Below are 17,680 nucleotides of genomic sequence, written 5' to 3' on the forward strand. Positions count from 1 at the left end.
AAACATTCATGCGTTTCTGTGGGAAAATTTAACAGAGGTGACAGAAAGGAATAATAACTTCACGGCCTTTTTAGTTCATGGAAAAAATACAGCCAAGGTTTTCGCTCACCCGTGGATTATAGAGTTCTGTACATGAAAAGTGGTAAGATCTTGACACGGGAATAGATATCGTGTAAATCAGTGAAACTATATTTTTTATAGGCCCATTTGTTCTAAATCTAAATGAAAGTAATTTTCTTACTTACTTATCGAAGCCAGTGCTGAGTTTGTTTGCTTATCTGGGGGAGGGGTTTTTGCGAATGGTGCTTGGACCCCACACATTGCTTCTTGCAGCCTAATTATTATTTTTAGTAGAATTAGTAGTGGGTGTAGTAGTATTTTATCTCATTTTCTTTTCTTTTCTTTTCTTTTATTGTATGCTGGGTTTTACAATGTGTTCTATAGCTAAAAAAACAAAACAACAACAACAACAAAAAAAAACACCCACCAGCAACAACAATGGGGTCGATATTGCAGGATACGAGGCCAGAGTATTGATTACCGTTTCCTGCAATGTTGCCTCCAATCACAAACTTTATTAAGAATCTAATCTCGATCTGCCATGGAATTAGTGACCTGGCTGATGTGAAGGAAAGATTCCTAACGAACAAAAATCAAAGCCTCTTGTGCTGCGCAGTCTGACTTTTCCATGCTGCTTTAGCGCTGACGCTCTGGGTTTGGCAAAGTATCATGCTTCAGAAGCTTGGAAGGATTCCTTAGTATAATAACATTCAAAAATATGTTTATTTAATAACAAATGTTTATTTAATTTTAAGAGATCATCATGTTAATCAGAGCGAATTCACTGTTCCGTAGACGCGATGAGACTTGCTAAGATTTACAATTAACTACATTGTGACATCATTATCACTGAATCTAGCTAGTTTTTTTTTAAATAATAATAATAATAATAATAATAATAATAATAATAATTTCTAATAATATCTAGAGTTACTATGTTGAAAAGATATTTCCAAAATGTTGTACATTTTTAGGCTATTCATCCATCTATTCTTTGAACCAATTACACTCATATGCAGGATCACATGGAACCTGAAACCTGTCCCATGGGACTCAAAACAGGGGACACCCTGGACAGGCCGTCTCACATACACACCCATTATGGACAATGTAGAGATGCCAGTCAGGTCTTTGGACTGGGGTAGGAAACCAGAGTACCTGGAAGCACAGTGAGAATCGCTGGAAATCTCAGTGTGGATGTGGGAATCAGACCCACAACCCCGGCGGTAGGTGAGCTTAAGAGGACTGTGTAAACTGCCACAGTTGACACAATCTTTAGCTGGTAGCATCCACAGAGGTCTTCTGCATAATCAGACCTCATAAAATTTATACAGGGCCCCTGTATAATAAGACGATGTATGAGATTAGTAGTGCCAGGAGCGAAAGGGCAGGATGATGGTTCTTCCTTTGGCTCATTGTGCCCCCTTGTGGTAAAGAAACTCCTCTGCGACTAAAAACAATAGTGATATAAGATAACATATATTTCCAATATATTTCCTTTAATGAGATACACTGAGACATGACACAAAATGAAGCATAAATATTGTAATCCTTGTAATAAATAGCATAGCGTATATACATCATTGTAAATCATAAAGTAAATTTATGTTACAGCATTATTGCACATCAGAGCAATGTTTCAACAGAGATAGTCTTGGACAACATAAATCTGGGATTGATAGAATTATGTCCAGTTCAGATACTCTTAAGAATCTTCAAAGATATAAGATTATATATATATGTTACTTCTTGGCATCTCTATAATGGCACCCGAGTGGTAGAACGAGCTTTCCTTGGCTATCTTTACTAAGCACCCAAATGAGAACAAAATAATAAAAACATGGCAAATTAAAATTCACTCCTAATAGTCCTAATAGTAAGTTTTAGGTTTTATTCTTCAACCCTGGCCTTAAAGGCTACAAAGCATTTCATAATGACATCTGACAAATTTTGTACAGTTTGAAACCTAGCATGAACATCACTGTGGAATATAGATCATGCCCAACCATCCTAGTGGTACCAATCTGACACAGAATGAGTCAAAGTGGAAAGAAAGTGCATAGATGGTAGTGGGTGAAGAATAACCGCAAGGATTTTCTCACGACGTTTGCGGTCATCTTCAAGTGCAAAAGATTCTTAATCTTTAAATTAACAGCATTGTGGTCAACCTTCTATACATCCTGGGTTCATCTGTACTCTCCTCAGTCCTTGCTTACGTTTCTTTTTCAAACGTCTGACCGTCCATGGAATGCTCTTGTTCTTGTATTTGTCTAGCTTGTGGGTCACATTTTTTGGGCAGCTTGGTCTCCCTTGTATAACATTCATTGTGGATTTTTTCTGGACTTGTCTTTTTGTCGTTGATGTTCTTTTAGGTGTTTTCATGGTCACTCTGGAGTCTTGCTTTGTTGTAATGTATGCTGTTGGTTTCCATGTGGTTGATGTTCCTTCAGGAGTTTTCGTGGTCACTCTGGTTTCTTGCTTTGTTGTAATGTATGCTGTTGGTTTCCATGTGGTTGATGTTCCTTCAGGTGTTGTCGTGGTCACTCTGGTTTCTTGCTTTGTTGTAATGTATGCTGTTGGTTTCCATGTGGTTGATGTTCCTTTAGATGTAGTCATGGTCATGGAAGTCAACTTTCTTTCAGGTGTAACTGTCGGCCTTTCCATAATGGTTGTACTTTGCTTCGTTGATGTCCAGTGTTGTGGTATTCTGGTAATCCTAGGCAATTTTTTGGTCGAGGCTGTATGAGTGATGGATGTTTCTTTAGGTGTTGTCGTGGTCACTGGGCTTTCTGTGGTCATGGTCGTGGTCATGTCAGTCGTCTTGATGTCCGTTATCAATGGTGTACTGTCCATTACAGTCGTCAACTTCATTGTCTTCTTCATTGTTGTAATTTGCGTTGTTGTCTGTTGTCCACTTGTCTTCCCAAGTGGCTGTTTGGCCAAAAACCTATGGGTGTATGTTGTTGGCTTCCATGTGCTTGATGTGACTTTGGGTGTTGTCATGGTCACTGTGCTTTCTGTAGTTATTCCAGGTGAAGATATTCTTTTAGTGGTATCTTTCGCGCTTGGTTGTATTGTGGTTCTATCCAGAATCGTTATGATACGCTTGGCCCAAGGATCCTTTGGATCAGAGCATATGGTTATGCCGTTGATTAAAAGGAATCTGTAAAATAACATTTTAGTGGTTAGAGATCGCTTTTAATAGTAACATAGCAAAGTGCCTTCATAGTCATTTAAATATTCATATATGAAAAAAGATGAATGAGTTTTACCTTACAGCGCTGACGGGGCATAGTGCGTTGTTTTGATGCACGTAACTCAAAATCTCTGTAACTTTGGCCTTGTCTTTGCCGGTTTTCGTACAACATTCTGCTGGCCGTCCAATTCCTGCTGGAAAAAAATATATATTTCATTTGAAGCATAATTATTGGTAAATGTATGAAAAAAGAATTCATCATTTCTATCACATTACTATTGAAAGTTGCAATATTACACACTTTCTCTCTCTAAAACCACTATACACTTTCTACATCACACAGCGTAAAGGAAACTGAGGCTCAGACCACAGTGCTCACTGTTGAACTAAATGTTAAAAGAGAAACGCATAAAAAACTCACTCGCAAAAACACCAACGATACACAGCATGACCAAAAGACTGCTGAGAAAGTAATTCAGCTTCATCTTCTCCTCTTGCACTGTCTTACACTTACTGTAGAAACTTCTTTAGATCCAGAAAAGTACATAATGAAGAGAGGGAGGTCTCTCAACCCACTAGCCTTGCAGCCCCCACCCTCATTGTCACCTAGACCCACTTACCCCGGAATAAATGAGTGTTCAGTGGAAACTAACGTTTATAATCTTGCTATGAGAAAGACCCTCGAAATGGAATATTAGGGGTGATTTATTGTATTTAGTCATCTAAATTTGAATGAAAACTAGGTGCTATTGTCATGATTAAATATGATTTATACTATGACATTCTATTTAACTCCTAGTAAAATCCCTAAGCAAGGGTATAAGTTGAAATACTAGATTAAAATCAATATTTAAATCAATCCATTGAATATGGTTCACAATAAAGGTTTTTTCTTCGAATTATTCTTATTTTATTGTCTTTCAAAGTGTCTTGCTTACAAGTTGCTTGTTGGTGAGATTATCATTCTGTACTTTCAGTTCGAATGATAGTCATATATATATATATATATATATATATATATATATATATATATATATATATATATATATATATATATATATATATATATAATACGCAGTTCTGTGGCTGGACAAACCATGTTGATAAATGAAATAAGAGGATAAAAGAGTGACCCGATCGAGCGGACGTGTTGGGGGTCTTGAAATGCTTTTCTTTTCACCACAGAAATCGACGTTTCTAGGGCTGCTGAATGTCACACCCCAATTAAAGCAGCCATATCCAAAAACCTCTGGCACAATCAACAACACCAAGCATAAATACAGTGAGATTAGATTTGTTTTTTTCTCATTCTAGTGTTACATTTATGCATTGATCTGCCTCTACATGATTGGATGACGTTCTAATTGCCTACATGATTGGATACTAATTGCTAGATACATTCTAATTGGATACCTAATATCTAATGACCTTCTTTTATTGTATGGTACTTTACATTTTCTAATTTTAATCTAAAAGTTCAACAGTGTAGTAATTTTAACAGTGTCTATTTTTTTTATTTTTATGGAAGCTTACACACTACAATAGCTGTATGTAGTAAAACCTGTAGTATGATGTTACTTGTATCTGGAAACTCCAGCCGCATGTTTAAGCTACAATTCACGCCTACAACATGAGTGCTATGTTCCACCTCAATGCTAAGACAATGAGGCTGAAGCTTGATACATTATGGCTTTTTTAAATAACTAATAAAGATGTAATTTAATGAAGAAGACAAACAAATAAACAAGTTCAACAATGTCATATGTAAGGGCGGAAAACTGGAAAGCTGATATAATGTAATTTCCCAAACTGACTTTTTGCTGAAACACAGGGAAATATTACTAAACAATAACAAGGTGTTATTTTATTTAGCAAACACACAAGAATAAATGGATGTCCACATACGCAAAGAAAGTAAACCACAGTGACTAGCGTCTGCACTTATCTTAAACGGAAGCCACATTATGGTTGCAAGCAGCATTGTAGCCCCTAGCAAGACACTTATCTGGAAACTGAAGGTGATGGTTTTTTTCCCCCTAGCATGGTTACTAGGCAGCATTTTCACCTCACAGGGACATGAAATTTAATTTAATTCAATGAAATCGTATAGCGCATTAAACGATTCATATTGTTTCAAAGCAGCTTTAGAGAAGTACAGTATAGAAACAGAATGAAAATCTCTATTTTATTATCTCTTAATCTGATTCAATCTCAGTTCATTTCTTATCTGTTGAACTTGGTTTGGAAATGAATTGGCTTTAAGAAACAAATGTGAATATAGAGGAAATTCCCTGAATAATGAATTTATGTAAAGGTGAAGCAGCCAAAGAAAGTACATTAGCCCCCAAGTAATTGAGGGTTAAGGGCCTTGCTCAAGGAGCCAGCAGTGGAAGCTTGGCAGACATGGGATTCAAACTCACAACCAATCAGTAGACCAACACCTTAAGCACTAAGATACCACAACAAAAAATGACTAGGTATATTTACTAAGTGTTGTTACACATTTGGTTTGATTTGTTACACAGTGTGTAACTACATTAGTAACATTCATGCTAGTCAGGCTATGCAAACATTAGCATGCCTATAAATGTAGCTAATCGAAATGTAGATTTTTCTGTAGAACTTTATATATGCTCACATCACTAGGGTTTATAACTTTCTTTTTTTCTTTGTTCCACTTTATTCCATGTTTCTTTACTTCATATTATTAGTCATGACCATGGTTGACATTCAGATTTTGCTAGTTTTGAAAGCATGTCATTTTCTGTGGGTATCTTCGAAGGTTAATTTAATTTTCATAAAATTAGTACTTAGTACAAATTAGAGATTTGTTTTGATTTAGTTCTGAATTAACTAAGCTAATTAATGCTTTGGTCAGCATGGTCTTTACCAATACACATCCATGGCCAGTAGGATGTTCATGTTCATATACTGTAGGTACAGGTTCATTTTGAGCAGCACTGGACAAGATCCATGGAGTGTTTTTGACTACCAGTTGGATATCCACACTAATGGAACCCAATTTGCTTCTTAAAATGACAGAGTACAATCCAATAAATCCTATTCTAGTTTGAAAGGAAAGCATTATAACAATAAAGGTACCTAAATATAAAGTTTTGTAATCTTAGAACAAAAGTGAATCCTTGAGGATACGCAGAGAAAAGTACATGATATCAAAATCTGAATTTGGTCAATCACAACGGACTCTTATTATGAACCATTTAAAGTGGATTTATTTACATATTTATTTTAGTCTTGTATTTTGGATAACGGAGTTAAATATTATGGGGCTAAACCATATTTAATCATAATAGCACCTAGTTTCATTATTAAAAATGTCTACGTTACATGTACATCACCCCTAATGTTCCACTTCAAGGGTCTTTCTCAGAGCAGAATTGTAAATGTTGGTGTTCAAGGTACACTCATTAATTCCTGTGCCTGAGTGTGGTGTAAGTGAGTCTAGGGTAAGGGGTGGGGTGTGTGGGGGGTGTATGTGGTGTTGGTTATTGGGTTGAGAGCCCTCCCTCTTTTTATCATATATATTTCTGTATACTTTTTGGTCTAAAGAAGTTTCTAGAGTAAATGTAAGAAAGTGCAAGAGAAGAAGATGAAGCTGAATTACTTTCTCAGCAGTCTTTTGGTCATGCTGTGTATCTTTGGTGTTTTTGCGAGTGAGTTTTTAATGCGTTTCTCTTTTAACATTTAGTTCAACAGTGAGCACTGTCGTTTGAGCCTCAGTTTTCTTTACACTGTGTGACGTAGAGAGTATATAGTATTTTTAGAGTGATTAATGTGTAATATTGCAACTTTCAATAGTAATGTGATAGAAATGATGAATTCTTTTTTCATACATTTACCAATAATTATGCTTCAAATGAAATATATATTATATATTATAATATATATATATATTATATACAGCAGAATGTTGTACGAAAACCGGCAAAGACAAGGCCAAAGTTACAGAGATTTTGAGTTACGTGCATCAAAACAACGCACTATGCCCCGTCAGCGCTGTAAGGTAAAACTCATTCATCTTTTTTCATATATGAATATTTAAATGACTATGAAGGCACTTTGCTATGTTACTATTAAAAGCGATCTCTAACCACTAAAATGTTATTTTACAGATTCCTTTTAATCAACGGCATAACCATATGCTCTGATCCAAAGGATCCTTGGGCCAAGCGTATCATAACGATTCTGGATAGAACCACAATACAACCAAGCGCGAAAGATACCACTAAAAGAATATCTTCACCTGGAATAACTACAGAAAGCACAGTGACCATGACAACACCCAAAGTCACATCAAGCACATGGAAGCCAACAACATACACCCATAGGTTTTTGGCCAAACAGCCACTTGGGAAGACAAGTGGACAACAGACAACAACGCAAATTACAACAATGAAGAAGACAATGAAGTTGACGACTGTAATGGACAGTACACCATTGATAACGGACATCAAGACGACTGACATGACCACGACCATGACCACAGAAAGCCCAGTGACCACGACAACACCTAAAGAAACATCCATCACTCATACAGCCTCGACCAAAAAATTGCCTAGGATTACCAGAATACCACAACACTGGACATCAACGAAGCAAAGTACAACCATTATGGAAAGGCCGACAGTTACACCTGAAAGAAAGTTGACTTCCATGACCATGACTACATCTAAAGGAACATCAACCACATGGAAACCAACAGCATACATTACAACAAAGCAAGAAACCAGAGTGACCATGAAAACACCTAAAGATACATCAGCTCTCGACTGGACTGAACATTTTTGTCTTCAGTCAGATACACAAGAAACATGGTACTGTTACGATGGTTAGCTTAAATATATTTGTTATTTTCTATTCACATGGTTTTGTATCTTTACTGAAAACTATGTACATTTGTAAATGCACAATATGCTCAACATGGCATGAAGGTATAGGATATAATAACAATCAGAAAAACCCTCATTACTCCAGTAGCATTTTTACTTACAGACGTAATGTCTAGAAAGGAGACACACCATACATCAATTATACATCACTGATGACAGGCTCTTCTTAAAAAATCAACACACTTTCACAGAACACCAAAAAACAGACTCTAATGAGGACAGGAAGCAGATGACATCACTAGTACGTCCAAATGGAAGCCGATGACTGGACAGAACTTTTTTGTCACTGGACTTAAATACAAGAAACATGATATTAGTACTTCTATTACTCTGATTACGCAGAACTTAATACATTTTTCTTAGTAGTTTGTGGAATATTGATATATTTGTTTTTCTACTTGTAAGAATAGTATTTTTGTGCATCAGCCTTAGAAAATAAAACATGACCTATATTAATCTTACTGACAGTATCAATATTGCTACGGTTAACACATTGTGATGAATAATATGTGGTTAACAAACAGACATGACAGGTATGTAGTACGCAAACCTTTGTGTCGTATTTTCATTAGCTGCCCTTGCAATTTTATGGTAAAATAAACATAAGGACTCACTAAAATTTTGTGGCAATTCACTGGCTTCATGTGTTGCATCATTCGGGCTCTAGGAAGCATCTTCACATGTAATGGTGGAGGAAGACTGAAAATGGCTTCCCTGTAAATGTCACTTATGCTATCAATCGAACATGCTCGAAGTTTCCTGGACATATGAGCAGTAAACGATGATTTAACAGTAAACATTTTTTTACAACCTGTCACAGGACACACCTCAGGTCTTCCCTCACTATATGCTCTTTTAAGTAGTGCAAAAGTTCTTTAACTGTGTGAAACTGACGGTCACACAACGACATGGCACATTTCAAATCTGAAACAAAGGTTCTGGGAGCAACAGAGGGTTCAGACTCATTGTGATGCCGATAGAAATGAGCTTTAAAAGCCGCGTAAATGCAAAATGTCCGCTTACAAAATGTCATCACTAACACACTTAAAGAAACAATGGGGTTCGTTCCTATGAACTCTACAATGCAGCACATAACCCCTCGACGTGTCTAGTAGATTGCTGCAAAATCGACAGGTAATCATTTTTTAATCATACGAAAAAATAACGTTGTTTCCACTCTCCTCGGGAGGCGCCACAATTCAGCATTAAAGGAAAAAAATGAATGATTTGATCGTTACATATAAAACCCCCAATCTAAGTCGACATATTTATTATGAGTTTTCTAAGAAAAATATTGAGTGACTTCCTCTAATCTTGTCTTGTCGTTATTGTAGCGTTTTGTACCAGTCATTTTAGATTTCATGTCCCAGGCACCCTAAATTTCAACATCTACTCCTCAATTAACCGATGAGCAACCCAGTTTTACACCCACACCTGGCTCCCAAATGTCTGGAGTCTCCACAAAGACCAGATAACCCCATGTGGCTCATTGGGGCCTGCAAACAGAACTCTCTCACACACACACACACACACACACACACACACACACACACACACACACACACACACACACACACACAGCACAATGAGACATTCCGTTTACTAATAAAACCCAAGATAAGGTACTCTAAGGTTCTCATTCTTATAACCCTTTTTGTAATGTGTTTCTTCTTTTAAGGCTTGCCTGACTTAAAATTATTTGCTCCTTAATTTCCTGACAAGGGTGTATTTTATTCATGTGTCAGAAAACAACATTGTATTTTAAAATCCGTTATACTCTATCATCATATCTTACTGATCATGGCATGTTAATATATATCTGTTCTAATGCCGTATGACCCTTTAAGGTCTGATGTCAGAATGTATACGAAGCTATCGTTTTCTTTTTACTTTCCTAATGAAAGTGCATCTTGTTTATGTTTCATTTTTGTTTCTTTGCCTTTATCTTTGCCTTGATTAATGATCTATGTATGTAATGTACCGCTGCCTTCATACCGTCATTACCCTTCATGTTTAGTATCCAAATGACCACAAAATTATCGGTTACTCATTTTTCAAGCACTGGTGTATTTTATTTGAGCACGAAAGGCGCCATACCGTCTTAATACACCCTGGATAAAACTTTAAAGTCATCTAAAAGTTTGATAGCTAAACCACGCCCACAGACACCTGAAACAAAGGGAGTTTTTCCCTTCAAAATACTGACCAAAGTATTGGTCATCTTCCCAAAGATGGGTGGAGTTCGTGACCTTTAAATTGTCAGAAACACCACTAATCCGTGGTCAGACTTTCGGATCAGCTTCAAGACGACTCCATCTTCCTTCAACGAAGTTCCAGCAAGCTTCACTTCCAAGAACGACAACTGCTCTGATCTTCAGGAGAACTTGGAAGAACGTCTGACCCCACCCTAACTGACTTTTCAGAGATTTCTCTGTTGCATCCGGACTCTTGTGCAGTAAGCCAATGCAAGTAACCGTTTCCTCTACCAACCAATTTAGATGCGTAATTTTAAGTAGGAATCTTTCATTGAATCTTAAGGTGAATTTAAGTTTCTGTGACGATTTCCCAGTTAGGGTGTGATTAATTTTGAAGTTTAAGCTTGCCATTCCTTTCCTTCCTTTCTCTAGTTTCTTCTTTCCAGTCTCTTCCTCCCTTTCCCCAATTTTAATTTCTTTTGTTTTATTTTATTTTCATTTCCGTTTTCCCTATTTCTTTTGTTTGATTGTGTAGTTAGTTTTATGTTGTGTTTGTCTCATTCATTAAATGTCATAATTTTGAGCCACAGGTGATTTGTCTCTGAGTATCGCTCACAAATTAAGGTACCTGCAATATCTGGTCTGAACTACATGCTCTATTAAGTTAATTTAATTTAAATTACGGTATACAGTAAAAGAAGAGCGAATCTTTCTTGGCCGGGAAGATACCGCCTTCATAGAATTAATAAAGGTTACACGGCCTATTCGCCGGACGAACAGACCAAATAAGCGTAACGTTAATTTCAACTTAGGTTAAAATATTTGGAAGTCACTATAACACGTTTTAGTTGCTTATAAATATTTACCTTGCTTCGCGAGCCAAAATCGCTACATTATTTTCTATAAATCAGCAATGTTCCTATCTTTTAAGCTTAGTTTGCAATTGGAAAAAGGTTCAAATCCCCTTTGTTATATTTGCTGTTCCTAGTTTCGGGTGTGTGAGTGTATTTATACAGATTGTTCAATGTTCATTTTTGTCACAACATTTTGCTACTACAAAGTTTCTACAGTAACTATAAGACAGTGCAAGAGGAGAAGATGAAGCTGAATTACTTTCTCGGCAGTCTTTTGGTCATGCTGTGTATCTTTGGTGTATTTTCAAGTGAGTTTTTAATGCGTTTCTCTTTCAACATTTAGTTTAACAGAGAGCACTGTGGTCTGAGCCTCAGTTTCCTTTACGCTGTGTGATGTAGAGAGTGTTTAGTGTTTTAGAGTGAGTAAGTGTGTAATATTGCAATTTTCAAGGGTAATTATTTTTTCATACATTTACCAAAAATTATTCTTTAAATTAAATATATATATTTTTTCAGCACCACTTGGACAGCCAGTACAATGCCAAATCAGAGCTGTAAGGTAAAACTCATTCATCTTTTTTCATATTTGTATATTTAAATGACTATGAAGAACATTGCGATGTGACTATTAAAAGCGATCACTAACCACTAAAGTGTTATGCTACAGATTCCTTTTAATCAACGGCAGGACCATATGCTCTGATCCAGAGTATCCTTGGGCCAAGCGTGCCATAAGGATTCTGGATAGTAGAACAAATATAAACCCCTCAAATTCTCCAAGATAAATCAGCTCTTGACTGGACTGAACATTTTTGTCAGCAGTCAGATACACAAGAAACATGGTACTGTTGCAATGCATAGCTTAGATATATTTGTTATTTTCCATGGTTGTGTATCTTTACTGAAAACTATGTACATTATAATTAAAAGTATTATACATTAAATGCACAATATGCTCTGATACACATGATGTTTTGGGCTAAACATGGCACGAAGGTATAGGAATATAATAACAATCCAACAAGAAAACCCCTCATTACTCCAGTAGCATTTGTACTTACAGACATGTCATGTGATGTATGTCTACATCACTGATGAAAGGCACTTCTTAGAAAATCAACACACTTTCACAGAACACCCAAAACAGACTGTAATGAGGACAGGAAGCAGATGACATCAGTAGTACATCCAAATGGAAGCCCATGACTGGGCAGAACTTTGTTGTCACTGAATGATTCTTCAAATGTTCTTTTGTTTAATGTATATATATTAATCTGGATCTAAAGTGGTTATAAAATATCAGTAATTAGAATATTATATTAGAATATAATTAGAATAGTTTGCTTAAGACACATTAAAAAAATAATATCACAAAAAAAATAGTCATTTTACACAATAGAACATTTAATGTAAAAAAAAAATTCTATTTTAAAAATGAAAGTGCTGAATCCTTAAACAAATACTGCTTTGAATGCTGCAAAATTCAGTTACCACTAGAAAAGGGTTGAATTGTTTTTTTTACCATGCTTTACAAATTGGTGTGAAAACTATTAAGCATTTGTGAAATACGAATGATTAAACCCCATGTTTTTCCAATGCACAACACAATACCTCCACGAAGACTACAAATTATTCAAGGACTCACGTTGGCAGGTAATGCTGATTTGTCAACAAGAATAGCTAAATGTTTTAATGATCATTATGCAAAATCACATACATTGGGCTTTGTATGTAGAAAACAGTAGCTGTTTCCTTTCTTGTTGACGGTGTAGTGCTCAATCGTTGGTTTGATCTTCAACCACTTGATCGCATTGATATTGCACTGACTTTGTTCTTTCTGTTTGTTTTTGGTTCCCAATGGGTTTGTGCATCGGCAAGACAAGAAGAAATGCATCAAGGCATTTCTGTTTCTTTTCTGAAGTGCAACATGCCAACTCAATGCAGCTTCCTCTCTTTATAATGTTGACGCTCCCTGCGTGTGGTTTTCTTCTTCTAAGTGTAAAAATAGCACCAACCATTTTCACAGGTGGCAAGCTGACGTTCTTCTGTAGAACATTTGATCAGACCTTCTTGCAGAGAGTGACTTACATAACTGTTTCAAATATGTTGATTGTTGTTACGAATACCATCAAGTTCATCACCAAAACTTAATTCGATCAACAAAAACCTGATCAATTTATTAAATATTTTAAAATCAGTGCTCATAAAAGTGCTTTTTGTAAAAAGTCTTCAGGGTCTTCAGCTTTCATTTGGTAGAGCCAGTGACTCAGATGTTCAGGCATACGAGAGAAGTTCATTCGACTACCGAGAAGAGCCTTGACTCATGTCTTCCTTGTATCTGAATGGACATAGGGTTGAGTCATAAGCGACTGAATAAATATTTGACCTGCATTGGTGGAAAGAAGCAATTCTAACTAATCTGCCCACATCCTGGTCCTGTCTTAAACATTGAGACAAAAGGGTCACACTTCTCTGCCCCTTTTTCACATAGGGGTATACAACTCTTCTTCCACCTCTAACATCCACAGCTCCTGATATCTTCAATATCCAACAAACCAAACAGTAGAAGAGGCTTAAGAAAATTCCAGAAAGACCACTTACTTCCATGGTAGAATATGTCTTTAGAAAAGATATTGACACTCATGACTCATGACTCCACTAGTAGAACAGACATCCATGTCAACCAAGAGGTCTGGATAGCATCCAAGAGTTGCATGAGTTTTGCACACTTATTTTATATTTATAAATAAATACTACTAAAAGGGGTCTAAAGTACCCCTTACCGATTTGTTCCTTTTTTGGCTATACATTATTATTAGAGTTTTGGCATTTTGTATTACTTAAACAAGGAAATGTGGTACAACTTTTTTGTGGACAAAAACAACTAGAGGATAATCCACATGCCTTTTTATAATAATTATTTCGTGATGTGACATGACATACAGCTAAGTATGGTGACCCATACTCAGAATTTGTTCTCTGCATTTAACTCATCCAACGTGCACACACACAGCAGTGAACACACACACAGCAGTGAACACACACACGGAGCAGTGGGCAGCCATTTATGCTGCGGTTCCCGGGGAGCAGTCGGGGGGGTTCGGTGCCTTGCTCAAGGGCACCCCAGTCGTGGTATTGCCGGCCCAAGACTCGAATCCACAACCTTAGGGTTAGGAGTCAAACTCTTTAAACATTAGGCCACAACTTCCCCTAATAAACCTTTTGTATCAACTAAATGACTTGAAAACTGGAGGCTCCATTGTTTAGGATATTTAAATCATTACTAGCTTCATTTAAAGGGAATTAAACAAGTAATGATGAAATTACAACTCAGTACTCATCAAGCTGATAGCACGGGCTCTTGAACAGCTATTTCTTCTCTCCAAATTTGTTAGTGCTAATGTTCTATTTTCGCCAGCAAGACCAAAAAGAGTATGGTAATTCCTTAAAAGAAAAGTCTAAAGATAACTACAATGCCAGACCCAAAAACAACAACAACAATGTCAGAAATAGCAAATGTCTTCACGGAGAGGAATTAGACCCAAATTCAGGAAAAACTTAAAAGGGGTTGAAAAAACATCAAAGTCTACAAACACTAGGAACACAGAAACAACTAAACAAGAACAGAGATAGAATTATTCATTCATTATCTATTTCTCGGGTCACGGGGAACGTTAGGCGTTCATCTCAGGCGTCATCGCGCATCGAGGCAGGATACACCCTGGACGGAATGCCAACCCATTGCAGGGCACACACACACTCTCATTCACTCACACACTCACACACACTACGGACAATTTTCCAGGGATGCCAAACAACCTACCATGCATGTCTTTGGACCGGGGGAGGAAACCGTAGTACCCGGAGGAAATCCCCGAGGCACGGGGAGAACATGCAAACTCCACACACACAAGGTGGAGGCATGAATCGAAACCCCAACCCTGGAGGTGTGAGGCAAACGTGCTAGACACTAAGCCACCGTGCCCCCAGAGATAGAATTACTAAGACAAAATACAGAAACAAAAACAATAACAAATCGAAGACCGCAAACGAAAGACAAGGATTCGAGGGATGTGGTAGCCTAATGGCTAAGGTGTTAAGGTACTTTAGGTACTGACCGGAATGTCATGAGTTCGAATCTCAGGTCCATCAAGCTGCCACTGCTGGTCCACTGAGCAAGGTCCTTAACCCTTAATTGTAAGTAACTCTGGATAAGGGTGTCTTCTAAATGCCATAAATGTAAATGGATTCAGCCAAAACCAGATGCAAGACCACAGGATTAAATAGGGAAGGTAATTGGAAAGACATAAGGGACCGGTTTGCAGAGGCGGGAACGGATTAAGGATAAGGAGGCAAACACGATACACAAAACAAAAACAAAGAATCAGATAAGCAAAAAACCTGCCAGAATGTACCCCTAGTGTCCTGGCAGGGAATAGTCCAAGCCATTCCTCATATACAATGCATATGATAGGATATGCTATAAATATCAAGTGCTATATAATAAGCTATATACTATTTACTATATACTAGACTCCCATTCCACTTCATTTCATTATCTTTATTACAATTCTAGTTTTTTTTATTCATTATCGATTTTTTTTTTAAAGATTTTTTTTTTCTTATCGTCAGCATTTTTAATCATTTTCCTAATGTTAAGAGCTTGTGCATAAAAGTCAGTGGTCTAGACGCTATTGACCAAGTCTCAAATGCTTCTGCTCAATAATTTGAATGGAGAGGATTTAAGCAGGTGCATAATCTAACTCTGAATAAACAGAACTTTCCCTTTGGGGTAAATATTGACATAATACTGTATCATTTTTCAGATCTTTAGATGGACCCAGACACAACAAGAAGAAAACTTCTAATTTGTTGTTATCATGTACTACTTTGAACAAGTGTTTTTTTTTAAAATAAATGTCTGCACAGCAAAGTATATGGCGAGGTGCGATACCTTTCGTCGGAGAGGCCTACACCACCCCAAACCATGCCCCCCACTCCCAGCGAAAGGTATATTCCACCTCCTCGTGAAAAGAAAGTGTTACCCGACTTCTGATCTCCTACAGTACACATGCTCTGACAGAGGAAGACATGGTGTGACATTTACAAAAGAGAACAAATCCAAGCTAACATATCTACACACCATCTTGTCTAACGCGATTTTTTTTTTGTATATTTCAAACACAAAGGGCAAGCGATGCATGCTTATAGATCCTCTGAGCTAGTTCTGCAGGCATGAACCACATTGAACGGTGTGTGCAAGTTTTCTAAGAGAGGAAATACAATTAGGTCACATTTCACACTGTAGACCACTACCACGTGTTTATGTGTGTGCTAATCTCTTTTAAGGGCTAATGCTATATTCTTTCCCATTTAAAATACAACTGAATCCAAGCATGCTTGCATAAAGTAAGCCACAATGACCTTGAATATCCAGTCTCAAGGTCAAGTCTTCATCTTCAGACTCACATCAGATAAGGATAAGAGTTTCTCCTGCTGGATACAGAGAATATTTCTTAGAGGAAAACCTGAATCGTATTAGAACTCTGCTTGTATTTTATTTTCATATATTTAAATAATGTCATGTTTTTAGAAAGTTACCGGAAAATTACAGAGGTTGCTTTGGGATTTTTAAAATCCTGTCACAAGATGGAGGTAGGGCAGTTTTGTTAAAGAATTAGCAAAGAGGTCAAAAACACCAGTTAACGCTCTAGAAAGAAGGTACAGGCCCTGCTAGATAAACTAGGTTAGACAAACCAACAACAACAACAACAACGACAGCCATGTTTGTAGGCTGCAATGCATAATGGGAGTTGGAGTTCCTGGATTTAAATAAAAAAAAAACGTTTGTTAAAATTAAAACATTTTCTCATATAACAGATAAAAAATACATAATTTTCATGCTATGCTAATGATGTGTTAAAAAAATAGCATACTATTTACAGCAGTAATGTTAAATGTTAGTTTGGTGGTCTACATTTTTTACATACTGTGAATTACAGGTAAGGTTTTGGACTACATTGGGCCAAGTAAGACAAAAAAAAATCGTGAAAATGTCCCCTAGAATTCCAAATATTGACCTGAATAAGAAATAGATCCCATGAAAACATCCTGTAGAAGTGGTCCTTCAGGATTTTTGTCTTTTAATGTAAGACACGTCTTATTGGAATCTTATAGATATGATATAAATTCAGATTAGAATCCTGTAGAGGTTTTATTATGTATTGGATGCTGCGGTTGTAAAAGATTATAAATCACAGAGTCGTTTACAGTAGTTACAGTTGTGTTACCTACATTTGTAAGGTCATCTAAATGACACCTGCTCGACGCAGTCGAAAGCACAAGATTTTGTGTGTGTGTGTGTGTGTTGGTGTGTTCGTGAGTGGGGGATGTAAAAAACGCAAACCACTATAGTGACAGGGGAAACTTTTAGTCACTTAGTCACAAAGCAAAACCTACGTCTTT

General features: G+C 36.8%; 2 protein-coding genes and 1 long non-coding RNA gene across 4 annotated transcripts; 2 read left to right on the forward strand and 1 right to left on the reverse strand.

Moving 5' to 3' along the window:
- Positions 1–1,540: 1,540 nt before the first annotated feature.
- On the reverse strand, positions 1,541–3,834 carry LOC113644030 (mucin-17-like). 2 transcript variants are annotated; one of them, XM_027148521.2, is made up of 3 exons: positions 3,678–3,834; positions 3,333–3,450; positions 1,541–3,223 (listed from the first exon to the last, which is right to left on the reverse strand). In XM_027148521.2, the coding sequence occupies exons 1-3, from the start codon at positions 3,739–3,741 to the stop codon at positions 2,224–2,226; spliced, it is 1,182 nt and encodes a 393-aa protein (XP_027004322.1). In that variant the 5' UTR covers positions 3,742–3,834; the 3' UTR covers positions 1,541–2,223. The 2 variants fall into 2 exon arrangements, with proteins under 2 accessions (XP_027004322.1, XP_027004323.1); XM_027148522.2 differs by having other exon boundaries at positions 3,333–3,447; positions 3,678–3,822.
- A 2,994-nt stretch (positions 3,835–6,828) lies between these two features.
- Positions 6,829–9,021, forward strand: LOC113644075 (mucin-17-like). The gene is made up of 3 exons (XM_047819132.1): positions 6,829–6,930; positions 7,181–7,280; positions 7,390–9,021. The coding sequence occupies exons 1-3, from the start codon at positions 6,867–6,869 to the stop codon at positions 8,108–8,110; spliced, it is 885 nt and encodes a 294-aa protein (XP_047675088.1). The 5' UTR covers positions 6,829–6,866; the 3' UTR covers positions 8,111–9,021.
- A 2,316-nt stretch (positions 9,022–11,337) lies between these two features.
- On the forward strand, positions 11,338–12,176 carry LOC113644029. Its single transcript, XR_003440928.2, has 3 exons — positions 11,338–11,523; positions 11,732–11,774; positions 11,883–12,176. It is a non-coding gene; the product is annotated as an uncharacterized LOC113644029 (long non-coding RNA).
- The last annotated feature ends 5,504 nt before the right edge of the window (positions 12,177–17,680 follow it).

This window comes from Tachysurus fulvidraco, chromosome 1 (assembly GCF_022655615.1).
Source record: "Tachysurus fulvidraco isolate hzauxx_2018 chromosome 1, HZAU_PFXX_2.0, whole genome shotgun sequence".
Taxonomy (NCBI): Eukaryota; Metazoa; Chordata; class Actinopteri; order Siluriformes; family Bagridae; genus Tachysurus; species Tachysurus fulvidraco.